This window comes from Vipera ursinii (assembly GCF_947247035.1).
Source record: "Vipera ursinii genome assembly, chromosome: 1".
Classification (NCBI taxonomy): Eukaryota; Metazoa; Chordata; class Lepidosauria; order Squamata; family Viperidae; genus Vipera; species Vipera ursinii.
Window position 1 is genome coordinate 67,093,624 of NC_139512.1, and position 13,371 is coordinate 67,106,994.

The following is a 13,371-nucleotide window of genomic DNA, read 5'->3' on the forward strand; positions in this document are numbered from 1 at the left end:
GTGAACAGCTCCCACAAATAGTGGTTTTGAGTTAATCATCCTTTCCAAGGAGGTGATCTTCAGAGAATCGTACAACAGGAAAGCCAGCCAATATAGCTGGAATTCAAATCAACCATTGGTCTCAAGAGCACCTGGTCTGGGACGAGTCAACTTGGAAATGAGGGCAATGTGACAAGGTGTTAAAAGAAAACTCGGAATAGAGGGCCAGTTGATTCCAAGCACCATATGCTATAGAGAAATTGCCCAAGCAATTTGTATTTGGGTGAAAAAGAGGGATAAAATGATAATAAAATAAATGCACAAGTTTGTTCAGATTTAGTTTAGGATCATATTTGGCCTTCGAGTGGTGTGCTAGGAGATGCACTCTAAAATAACAGCAAGGCCAGAAGAACTGACGAACTTCCTATCCTATTATATCTTTGTTAAATTATGTAGCTTTCATAGCAACATATAAAATCAATATCATGTAACAGCCACAATAAAGTTGTTATATACAAATCTTTAATAGGAATCTTCTTAATGAATCTGAAGGAATCTAATGTTGGGACTTGCAAGACTAAAGGTAAATCCCAGCAAATAAAGCAATCGATAATAGGAAGAAATATTAATTTGTCCCTTCTAAGAATCCGTTTAGCGTAAGGGTTCGCAAGGATTAGGTGCCTCAGATCATCACAAAATACAGATCTAACGGAATTTGCCTGCCTCCACAATGAGTTGTCCTTCATTCTGCTGTCTAGGTCCACCTGAAGGAAACCTAACAGTTGGGCAAGTCCTGCTTTAAAACCTCTAGTGTTGGAGCACCCATAATTTCTGGCAGCAAGTCATTAATTGTTTTGTCAGGAAATTTCTTCTTAGTTCTAGGTTGGATCTCTCCTTGATTAATTTCCATCCATTGCTTCATGTCCTGCCTTCAGGTGCTTTGGAGAGGTCTACGACAATTCAGGATAGCAAACTCGGTATGGCCAACTCACCACAGCCAACTTACTGTGGCCAACTCACTTGCAGGACGACTCGCAATGGCCAACTTGTTGATGTGGGACAAGAGTTACACTAATATCGAAGAAATGGTAGAATAGAATCATTAGAAAAAGGATGCAAGAGGAGGGACAAAATGAAATTGAATGACAGAAATTAAAATACTTTTAAAAGTATTTTAAGCATTTAAATTGAATTGTCATGTAGCAAGTTGTCCCATGGTGAGTTGGCCATGGTGAGTTGGCTGCACCAAGTTGTCCCATTCTGGCTTTGGAGAATAGGTTGACACCCACCCACCCCTTTCTTTGTGGCATACCCTTAAATAGAAACTCTAACATGATCTTTAGCAGCTGTTCTTTCAGTTCAGTTGATAGGAAGCTACTGTGAGAAAAGGCTATATTGCGGTGCATGGAATGGAAACCCCCAAGAAGTACCATGTGTGCTTTAAAGAAGTCATTTATTTTTTTATTGGCAGAGGAATTATTCTAGTTGAAATTTAGTGCCAAATATAAGACTTTTTTTATGGTGATGACTATGTTGACATGAGTATTGTTGTCTTTGCTTAATGAAACTACTCATTCAGTGACCATTCAAATTTGCAGTAACACTGAATGAGTGGTATTTCTGACCAAACCTCAAAGACATCCATTCATCCATCCATCCATCCATTTATCCATTCGTTTAAATTCTGTAGCTGTCTACTTAAGTGATTTTGGATGGTGAACAGTTACGATGTTGTAGAGTCATGTGGTCTCCACCTTGTTGCAACTTGTTGGAAATTTCAGTCCCATTTGCCATCATTATTTGAAGATTATCTGCATTGTGCCACATTAAGATGGTAAACAGGGAAGAGCTGATTTATTTACAGGTAGTCCTAAATTTACAACCATTTGTTTAACGATTGTTCAAAGTTACAGTGGCATTGAAAAAAGTGACTTGTGACTAGTTCTCACACTTATGACTTTTGCAGTATCCCTACAGTCACATCAAGCTTTGGGTACTTGGCAACTGACATGTATTTACAATGGTTGTAGCATCCCAAGGACTTGGGAAAGTCATTTGCAACCTTCCTTGGGAGCTTCTGACAAGCAAAGTCAATGGGGATAGCCTGATTCACTTAACAATTTGCTTAACAACCATGGCAAAAAGGTCGTAAAATGAAGCATGACTTACTTAACAACTACCTTGCTTAGCAAAGAAATTTGGGGCTCAATTGTGGTCGTAAATCAAGGACTACCTGTAATGGAGAACAAAGTAGACAACTATGACAGCAACTGAGAGATTTTGTTTGATAAACTGATTAAAGTTAGTTGCCAGTTCACTCAAAGGGAAATTGCTGTCATGATTGGTATTCTACAGGAATATTTGGGTGGACCATATTTTTGATGTTCTTCAGTATTGCAAAGCTTGTGCTTAATGGGTTCCTTACCTTGCATGCATATTGCAGAAATGAAAGTTTCAAGAGTTTAAATTTGCCACACAATGATAAAATGTAATCGGTCCATGAAATATAACAGATCTACACTTGGGGGGGCGGGTTTAGTGGGGCGGGTTTAGTGGAAATTGAGCACCCAAGATTTGGCAGGGAAATCTAGAGCTAGTTTTTGGGGATGTGCAAATGGTACTATTTACATGGATTTCCTTGAACTAGACAGCACTATCAATTTTAGCAACACTTAAAATTTTAAAACAACAATTTAACAGAGTTTGGAAGCACATGACAATTTAGCTTTTCTTCACAAGTCACCCAAGAGGCAATTGCAAGCTTGGCTTTCACCTTCTCACGTAATTTGATAAACAATTCAGAATTGTTGCCATGCAACTTCCTCCTTTTTTCAAAATGGAAAAAATACCTTTGTAGGTATCTGATTCAAATGAGATGGAAAAGACTGAGGATTTGGCTGAAAAGGCAAAGCATTAAGCTCTCTCAGCATTGGTTTAGAAAGCTTGACCTTTATTGGCAGAATTATGTGGTGAATTGTGATTATGTGGAGGAATAAATTTGGGTAACAAAAGATCTAATTTCAAGGATTATTTTCCTGGTTTCTTTATTAAATTTTCCCTGTTTATAATTGGGGAGGTAGACACTACTTTTCATTTATTTCTTGTTTTTGTTCATAAAGACTGCTCAGTATTTCTTTGATTACTTAAGTAAAACAGACTACCACTATAAATAATTATTTTGCTGAGAGAAGACTTATGTCTAGGCAGTACTTTGTGATAATGGAGATTTTTCTTTGAAAAATAACTTCGTTTTTTTCTCAGCTATTTGTGATACAGAACCAGAAAAACCTGTTAAAAATTTTCCATTGTGGGTAAAAAGAGATGGAGAGATGGATCCAGAACCAATTTACATCCCAACTCCATCAGATGTTGAGGCAACAAAAACTGCGATGTCACCTATTCCAGAGACCATGTCAACTGATGATAAGCCTACAGCAACTGAAGTTAATTCAGTGGCCAATGGAGTCAAGCCATTACGAGTATATATACCTAGACCCAATCCAGTGGTAAGTAAAAGAAGTAAGGTTTAAGGCTAAACCAGAAATATATCTCATTCTGCCTATAATTCAGAATATTGTTCTTATTTATTTATTTATTTATTTGATTGATTGATTGATTGATTTATATACCGCCCTTCTCCCGAAGGACTCAGGGCGGTGTACAGGGCAATAAAAATAAGAATACAGGATACAAGATTTAAAGTTAAATGATTGTGCCCAATGTAGTAAGTTAGTTAAAAACAATGTTAAAACCCCAAACCCATCAGACCAGGCTGGCTTGTTCGAATAGATAAGTTTTTAGATCACGCCGGAAGGAGCGAAGGTCCCATATTGGCAGTTTGTATAACTGATTTCAGATCTTTATAAAGACTCATTAAATTTCTGACTCCTCCAGTAATAAGCTACGTAGCTTTTCTTGGGTGATTTGTAATTGCATAAGGCTCTTATGTTGCTACATGATTTCCACCTACTGTTTTTGTTAAACATTGGTTGGATATCTTGGAACTACGGTATTTAATTATTTTTGTAGTATTCGTTCACTTCTTTGTTTCTTAGTTCCTGCTCCATCTCCTAAAGAGTTACTTTGATATTCTTCTGCATGGGACTGAGAGATCATGAAGAATACAGGTTACTTTAATTTTTTGCTCAGTCATTTGCGAAGTCACACAGATTACTTTTTTTCCCTGTTGTTAGTGCTGTTGTTTTGTTTTAAGTCTCTTGATTTAAAGTTTAAAACGAATAGGAAAAAGTGAAACACGTTTTGAGCATGAAATTTTACAATGGATGGCAGGATACCTATTAAAAAACTGGTAATACAGTTTTTTAAAAAAATGTTATGTACAAATACAGAATCCATAGGTGACTGCATAGGTTACCAGTTGAACTAGCTAAAGCTAAGAAATCCTTTGCTTATAAAAAATGTTGTTTCATATGTGACAAATGTTAAGTTCAGATCACTTTAATTCTCTAAAATGTATTCACTTACATAGGACTATCATACCCAGTCAGTTTCCCCAAATGTATATACTCAAATGGATTTTTTTAAAAAATTAATGCTTAATTCATTCACTGTCAGACCTCAACCAGCTGAGTTTCTTGGTTTAGAACATTTAGAACATTAGCTCAAACTGTTATGGGCAAAGTACAAATTCATTAAACCAAAGTACAAAGGAAAAATGGCACTTAATCAGAAAAGCAAACTGAAACAATTAAAAGACGATCAGAACTGAAGTACTTTATATCTCATATAATCACCCTGACCCAAGTGCCCAGGAAAAGAGCCAGATCTTGACTGCCTTTACGAAGGCCCTTGGGGTTGAAGCCAACTAGATATCAGTGATCAGGGCAGAACATTCCAAAGGGAAGGGGCTGCCATTGAGAACGTATGCTTCCTGGGTCCTACAAGGTGATATTGTTTCCAAGAAAGGATCTGGAGTGTGCCATCTCTATTTATTTTTATTTTATTTATTTTATTATATTTGTATACCGCCCTTCTCCCGAAGGACTCAGGGCGGTGAACAGGGCACGTATAAAAATACAGAGTACAAAAATTTAAAAAGAAGAATTAAATAAGAGCCCGAGCTAAAACAATAGAATAATATAAAAATCCACAATAAAAACCCCAACACATCCCCCATCAGGCCAGGCCGGCTTGTTCAAATAGATATATTGAGGTATATGGGATGGGCAGATATCTTTGAGAGAAGACAGTCCCACAAATCACCTTTTTTGGGGGGGGGGGGCACACATGACTTTATAGCTAAATTGCATTTGGAAGCATATAGGAGGAACCAGTGCAGTTTATAGAATAGAAGTGTTACATGGATGTAATGAGACATAGCTACCTTTTCTGCTACATTCTAGGCTAGTTGATTACCCAGCTGAAATCATTCTACACATATCTTTGTTGCTGGGTGCATTCTCTCACACAATAACACATCCCATCTTTTAAGCATATGTCTCCTTCCTATCGGTACCATTACTGTACCAAACATCTCTCCTTCCATCTTTATTTCCTCTAGCTTCTTGAGAAATAACAAGTGAAAAGGATTGTTTTCCACATGTTCACTGTATTTTTCCCAGGGTAACTAAGTGTGTAACAAACTGCAGTGTAGCAAACTGTAACAAAATGCTCACATACTCAAACTTCTTTTTTTTAAAAGGGGCATTAAAATAAAATGGCTCAAATGCTATTTATCGGTGCTGTATCATGACTTAGCTTTGGGCAGTCAGACTGGCTTTTGTTTCTTGCTCAATTGGAAACATTTCCAATAAACATTAGCTAGCTTTTGAAAGACACTGCTTCCTTTTTATAGTTATAGAGAAAACACTAAAGGTGCTTAAATTGTTCAAATGATATCAATGCAACTTACACTGACATTCATTTAATTAAAAGCTCACTTTGTGTGATTTATAGATTCGAGAGGAAGATAAGGACCCTGTTTATCTATATTTTGAAAGTATGATGACTTGTGCTCGTGTGCGAGTATATGAACGGAAAGTACGGGAGAAAGCTCAGCAGGAAAAGTGCCCCCAGTATTGTGAAAAACATATTGAAAAGGTAAAGTATTACTGACAATTTTTTAATGTATATCTTTTAAGAAAAATGATAAAATAGTTACTGGGCTGACATTTTTTATTATTATTTTAATTCCATTTATATCCCGCCCTTCTCTGAAGACTCAGGGCGGCTTTACAAGCTTAGCAGTAGCCTTCATTCTATGTATATGCCTGCTTATTAGGGCTTTCACACACACCCCAAGCGGCATTATTACAAAGTCAGCTTAATTGCCCCTAACAATCTGGGTCCTCAAACTAGTTAGTATTGTAATTTGAGGCATGTTCAGCAATGACCAAACCAGATAGGAAACTAAACTTAAGGAAATGAACCTAGATGCAGTACTACCAAATTAAATTGTTATTGAGAGTGAAGGTTCGTTCTCCAAGCTTGTGGGTTGGTTTCTGAGCATTTCGTTACCAGGCTAGGTAACATCTTCAGCGGAGTTTAGAGACGTCAGTGTCAGTGTTCTTCTGTTTATAAGGACTGCAGGTGTGGGTGTGTCAAGTAAGGGTTTGTGATAGGTCTTGGGATGGGTCAGGTGTGAGTCATCAGTGAGTCTTCTGAGGGGGAGGTTATGTCAGGTCAGGGTCGTTGGGAGGTGAACTGCTGGTGGGAGTGGGGGCTTGCGTGGATTGATTGAGGGTCGGTGCTGTTTCTGTGTGGTTGATTAGGATTCTGAGGGGTTCGTAGGCTGGTTGTGGGTCAGTGTGTCTGTTGATGGTATTGCTTGTAGGGTGCCAGGCTTCAATGAACTCAGGAGTGTGGCGGGTGGTAGCGTGACCAATGAACTTTGTGCTGCTCCAGTCGAACTGATACTGTTTGGTGTTGGTTTGGGTAAAGATTAAGGATTTGGGATTGTGGTGTTTGCCAGCCGGTGTTTGTGGATCCTGGTTTTTAGTGATGTTTGTCCCACCTAGCATTGGCTGCAATGGTTACAGTTGATTTTGTAGATTACATTGTTTCTTTCCTCCTTCTGTATCTTTGGTTTGGATAATTCCTGGCAGAGTGGGGCTGTGGGTTTCCGGGTTATTGCTATTCCTAGGGGTTGGAGAATTCTGCCTGTCATTTCTGACAACTCTTTTGTGTATGATAGGCTTAGTTTTTCCGTGATGGTTGGCTGTGTGTTGTGTTGTGGTTTGGGTGCTGTGTGTCGGAATATGAAGGTTTTTTGGATAGCCATTATGGAGAAAGATGTTGAGCAGCTGTTTCTTTTCTGTTTTTCTTTGTGTTGTGGTGCTGCGGTGTGCCTTGGCCCTTCTAAAGAGGGTCTTGACACAGCTTCTTTTGTGTGCAGTGCAGTGGTTGCTTGCGAAGCTGAGGATCTGGTCCATTTGTAATGGGTTTGCAGTAGAGGTTTTGCAGTTGAGGTGATGAGAGTGGTGACATTGAAGGAGACCATAATTTCGTCCTTGTTGACCTTGGTGTGTTTGATGCATTGGAGAAATTCCCCAGAACAATTTCTCCAATATATATTTCACTCCTATGCAGGCACCCTGCACTCTCCTAACCTGGGCCTCCCTGAATATGCAACACCCCACTACTTCCCTGGGCCTCCCTGTACTCAACATGCATGCACTTGCATCACCCCTCTCCCTCACTTGCACAGGGTCCCCACTGGGGTTCCCAGGGCCTCACTCACACCTCTATGGCACCCTTGCAATCCTTACCTCTGACTCCCACCACTTGCTGCCTAATGACCTGCGCATCTTGCAGCTAGGGTGGCAACCAAGATTACATTTTGACATGATGTCATGCTTTATGAGCATATCACCTAGTGACACAATCCTGCCTTCATCTGCCATGTAACTCTAGGACTACATGTGTATCCAAAACGATGTGACATGTAATCTGTCAATCAGAAAACCACCAGTTTCTAATTTTGTCACATATGGCTCAATCTGACTATTTTGAAATGTTGGGATTGAAAGGTTGATTTCAGATAAGCATATTGGAAAACAAGATGTTGAATTTATAATCAGATTTTAAGATATATATATGTGTGTGTGTATATATATATATTTCTATATTGTTTCCAGGAACGTGATGCAGAACCCCAGCCTCTGAAAATTGAAGAGGATAAAGACCCTGGAGGTAAAATTAAAACTTGATCTTAGTTATTAGGTTCTTTGTGTGATCGGTTCAGTCACATAGAATTAGTAGAAAATACAATGGGGGGAAAGCACATGACAATGAAATATGTAAGGCGTAATTTTTGCAATCTAAACAAAATTGAATATTTTTCAAAGGAAGAAAGCTAAGTAGAACTAGACTGAGGCAATGTAGACTATGGAAAACAATGTTCCAGAGAAGTGGGTAGATTTAATGCATATTCCTATTGATTTGTCCTGCCTAAATGCAACTACATTAATACTGACCAATATTCACAGTGGTGAATAGTTTGTTTTTTAATAACATTCCTGCATCACCTGGATTGTTCTCTGTATAGTTTAGAAATACAAAGTCAAAACTATGAATTCAAGTGTAAATATATAATGTTAATCATTGCAAGGAATTGCATAGGGAACCTCTCACAATTCTGAATATTGCTAAATAGCAACAAGGTAATCCTCGACTTACGATGGCAATTGGAACTGGCATTTCCACTGCTAAGCAGTATGGTCAATAAACATGGCTACATGGCTTAGCAGTAGCAGCCCCTGCTGTCCTGACCGCTGTCATTAATTGAATCTCACCATTGTTAACTGAATCCCATGGTAATTAGGTGAGGTAACATCTGCTCCCAGATTCCAGCCATTTCTAACAGCTTGATCCTCTCAACTTCTTAATACACCCCACTTTCAAAACTTCCCAACCTAATTATCAACCATAACATAACACAGCAAAACCATACTATACCTGAGCACCTCAAGCCACACCATATACTGCCATTGCCATATTAAAAAAAAATAGCATGTTTTGTCTATGTTTTAATACCTGTGTACATATGTAAAATATATACAAAGTACAGATAGATCTTGATTAACAGTGGTAATTGGGTTCAGAATTTCCATTAGTAAATGATGCAGTTGTATAGCACAAGATGAAATGGCTACATTGCTTGGCCATAACAGTCCCAGTTGCTGTCGTTAATTGAGCAGAAATAGGTAGGTGGGAAAGTTGAAGTGTCCCTGTGAGAGTAATTGCAGGAAGACTGCAAAGTGCTCAAATTTTAATCATGTGACTACAGGGGTCCTGTACTGATTGTAACTTTGAGGACCGAGCGTAACTACAGTTTGTTCAGCACCATTGTAAACTTCGAACTGTTGCTGTTTGTATGATTGTATGAGGACTACCCTATACTACCCCAGTTTGATCTGAGGCACTAATGCTTACTGCTATGTTAACTCAGTGGCAAAAAAAACACTGAATCTATTACTTAAAATAGAAAATAAGTCTAGAATTTAAAATATCTGTTATATGAGTTGAATCAGACAAAATGATTACAAATTTAGTTTGTAGATTTCAGTTATTTTGTTAGCAATAATAACAGGAGTCTAAATTTTAATGAAAAATATAAAACTATATCCTGCATATGTGGGTATTTATTTATTTATTTTTTATCCTACCTTATTTCCCACCTTTATTACTTTATTACAAACAAAGCAGCGAATACTCTAATACTTCTTCCCCTCCTATATTACCCACAGTAACAATCCTGTCTGGTGAGTTGGGCTGAGAGAGGGTGACTGGACTAAGGTCACCCAGCTGGCTTTAATGGCTAAGGAAAGACTTGAACTTATGGTCTCCAGATTTCTAGCCTGATGCCTTAATTACTAGACCACGGGTCGGCAACCCGCGGCTCCGGAGCCGCATGCGGCTCTTTGAGCCGTCTCCTGCGGCTCCCAGCAGCCCGGTGCGTGCGCACCTCTTCGAACGGGCAGTGGTGCGCGCGCACCTCCCCAAACCTTTGGAGAGGTGCGCGCGCACCTCCGTGCGAACGGGCAGTGGCGCCACTCTTTGAGAAAGCTGCCGCGGCACGTTTGCAGGCTGCCGAAAGTGGCAGCTCTGCAGACGGGCCGCGGCAGCTTTCCCAAGAAGCGGCGCCGCTGCCCATTCCGAGAGGTGCGCACGCACCTCTCCGAACGACTGTAGGTGCGCGTGCACCTCCCCAAACCTTTGGAGAGGTGCGCGCGTACCTTCGTGCGCGAGTACCTTCGTGCAAACGCTTTTTGAGAAAGCTGCCGCAGCACGTTTGCAGGCTGCCGAAAGCGGCAGCTTTGCAGACGGGCCGTCGCGGAACCGGGAACCGGTTCCATCACACATAAAAAAATGGCAACCGTGTACGTCCGCGCATGCGCGTGCATGGACACACACATACGGCTCCCACTTTTTTTTAATGTGTGATGGAACTGGTTCCCAGTGGCTCTTTTCCTTTTTCAGGTTGCCGACCCCTGTACTAGACCAAACACTCTCTCTCTCTCTCTCTCTCTCTCTCTCTCTCTCTCTCTCCCTCTCCCTCTCCCTCTCCCTCTCCCTCTCCCTCTCCCTCTCCCCCGCACCAAGCCAGTTGGTCAATTCCTGTTGTAACCAATTAACCCCATTACATTATCCATATTTCTCAATTAAGATAACATATCACGACATAGGTTAAACTACTGACTTAATACAAGATTTATATAAATGTAGCTGATGGAGGGAAAACCCCAAGTCTGCTTGTGAGTGTCTCTAGCCTCAGTACCTGTTGAGCATAAAGGCTGCGCTGATGGGGCAGGTTGGGGATTAGGAAATAAAGCATTTGCAAAAACAAGTATTAAGACAAAAATTCAAAAATATCCTACAATTCTTAAAATAATTTTGAAGGGCAAAATTCACAATTACCAGATAAAATCTAATCAGACACCATTATTGGCAGTAAAACAAGGTTTATATAATTTGGGAAATATTTGGGAGAGTTGATAATTATATATTGGTATGATAAATTATGAGCAATAAGAATAATAGAAATGGCCCTATGCAATATGATAGAACAAGTTGACAGAAAGCTAGGTTAGTTAGCGCAAAGTACAATTTTTATTAGATTGATTATTTTACAACATACGTTTTCTAAGATTTGTTATCTCAGTATATTAATGAATATCTGGCCAATATAAAATTCATATGTGTTTAGCATATGCCTAAATATTATACTTTTATTGTTAATAAAATAAAGTATGATACTGTTTACTAAGATCTGTTTCTTTTGGTATTTTCCCTTGTGATTTTTTTCATGTTGATGAAAATAACAAGACAAATCCAAGTTAAATTGTAAGTTGTAGAATTGCAATATTTCAGAAACCTTTTTTCCATTATTTCCTAGAGAAAAGCTGGTGGTTTTCCTGTAGCGCTGGGGATCCATTTACTTCTTATGCACATCATATTACCCCAGATGGCAAAAACAAACTGATTGAGATTATTTCTGATTGCAACTGGGAGGAGGATCGCAATGAGATTTTGAATATCTTATCACAGCATATCAAAAATAAGATGCCCAAATCGCTCAAAGTAGGCAATTTTCTTATTGAGCTAGAATCTGAAAGTAAAACCTGGGATGAAAAGCACACCCCCATCTATTCTTCGCGAGTGAAAATCTCCGTGCCACCATGTCAGAACAAAACCGAAACCCTTCCTGTCGCTGTTGAGTCACCTAATGCTGGATTGTCACCGTGCAAGAAGACAGAAAAAATAACATTAACCCCTGAGAAATCACAGGAACAGAGGAAGAAAGGTTTACCCTTTTATGCAGGACTTTCTTCTGCAGGAAATCTGATTGCTCACACAGGCAAATATGGCTTAAGTTCCTCAGACTTGATTCAGGTAGGGGATTCTTCTGGGACAGTTTGGATTTCAGTGTATAGAATTCCACCTCCAGCCCCTCTCACGTTATAGAATTTTACATAGCAACATTTTTTTTTAGTAATTGTTACTCTTAAGTGGAGAGGGATAAAAACTCATGAATAGGATTCCTGATCTTATTTGTAGAGAAAACAAAATCACTCTAAACTCTGATTACTTGAAATTAGTTGATTTTTTTTTCCTTGCAGATATTCTTAAAACATTATAAGCAGATGGGTTTTCTTTCTAATTTCTTGCCTATTAATGTTGACTGCTGACTTTAACCTCTTTTGCCCTAAATTTGGCCATGTTACTAAAGTAGAAGGCAGTGTGTTAAACACTCAAGTCAAAAACTGTAAGTTTATTTGTGCTTCTTGAGCTAACAAGAAGGGTAAACAATTAGAAATTCTTCATTTATCAGAAGAAAATTTGTCCAAGTACAGGTAGTCTTTGAGTTATGAATGTAATTGAGCTGCCTATCAGCTGTAGTTGTGATGGTCATAAATCAGGTCGCCCACATGACTGACCCAATTTTATTACCTCTTTTTTTTTTTTTGCTTTATTTATTGAATACCGTGGTTGTTAAGGGAACGGGTGTCTCACTACGGGCATGGTTTTGCCAAAAAATGGAAGCAAATGCCAGTTTTTGGCAAAATAGTCATAAAATGCATTTATGTGACCATGGAACACTACAAAGGGCTGTAAATGCAGCTCAGTTGCCAAGTGCCCAACATGCAGTCATGTGATTGTGGGAATGGGAACTGCTGGAATCTCAAATCTGGGTCCTAAGTATGCCCAGGGAGTTCCATTGTGACTTCAAACAGTTGCTAAGTGACTAGTTGTAAGTTGAGGACTACCTACTGTACATCTGATACATAGACTTCTGAGTAAGGAAAGAATTTTGATACTTATTGTTTAATATTTTATTAAGAGAAGTTTTTCCCATGGAAATTTTTTAAAAATAAAACACATGACCAGGCTCTGAATCATGAAAAATACTTTAGATAAAATAAGATGGGTTAAGAACATGTTTCCAAACAGCAGTAATTCACGTGGCTACAAATTGCTTTTTAAATTGAAGTAAATTTTAGAGGAAGTTCATTGGAATTGATTTCAGCTTTTTTTTTTAAAAAAATCACTATTCTATTGCATTAAGTACAAATTAAATCAGCACCTATGTTCTAGACTCTATTGAGCCTTGACGTGATAGCGGATGTGGCATTTTGCCTCTTTTATTTCAGGTTAATGGTAAAAATTCTCCTCAAGCCAAACTTCTTTTGGGACAGATGGGAGCATTGCATCCAGCCAGTCATCTAGCAGCTTACCTCACGGGGAGACTGCAGTCATCCATGTCTGATCTCACAACAGTGATCCTCAAGATGGCACCCAGTAATAAAGTTGCTGTTTCTGAATCACTGTCAACTGAAATATCCCCATCAGAAACATCTAAAACTTCATTTTCTCCTGATACTACATCAGTCTCCACTGCTCGTGTCTCAGCACAGAGACAGATAGGTAGGT

General features: G+C 38.9%; 1 protein-coding gene across 1 annotated transcript in view; it reads left to right on the plus strand.

The window, feature by feature from the left end:
• MGA (MAX dimerization protein MGA) overlaps window positions 1-13,371 on the plus strand; it is a 69,048-nt gene that overhangs the window by 21,074 nt on the left and 34,603 nt on the right. Inside the window, exons 11-15 of the mRNA XM_083365753.1 lie at window positions 3,241-3,485; window positions 5,896-6,039; window positions 8,076-8,130; window positions 11,336-11,832; window positions 13,092-13,365. Of these exons, the coding sequence (XP_083221879.1) occupies window positions 3,241-3,485; window positions 5,896-6,039; window positions 8,076-8,130; window positions 11,336-11,832; window positions 13,092-13,365 (1,215 nt within the window). The remainder of the gene's footprint in view (window positions 1-3,240; window positions 3,486-5,895; window positions 6,040-8,075; window positions 8,131-11,335; window positions 11,833-13,091; window positions 13,366-13,371) is intronic.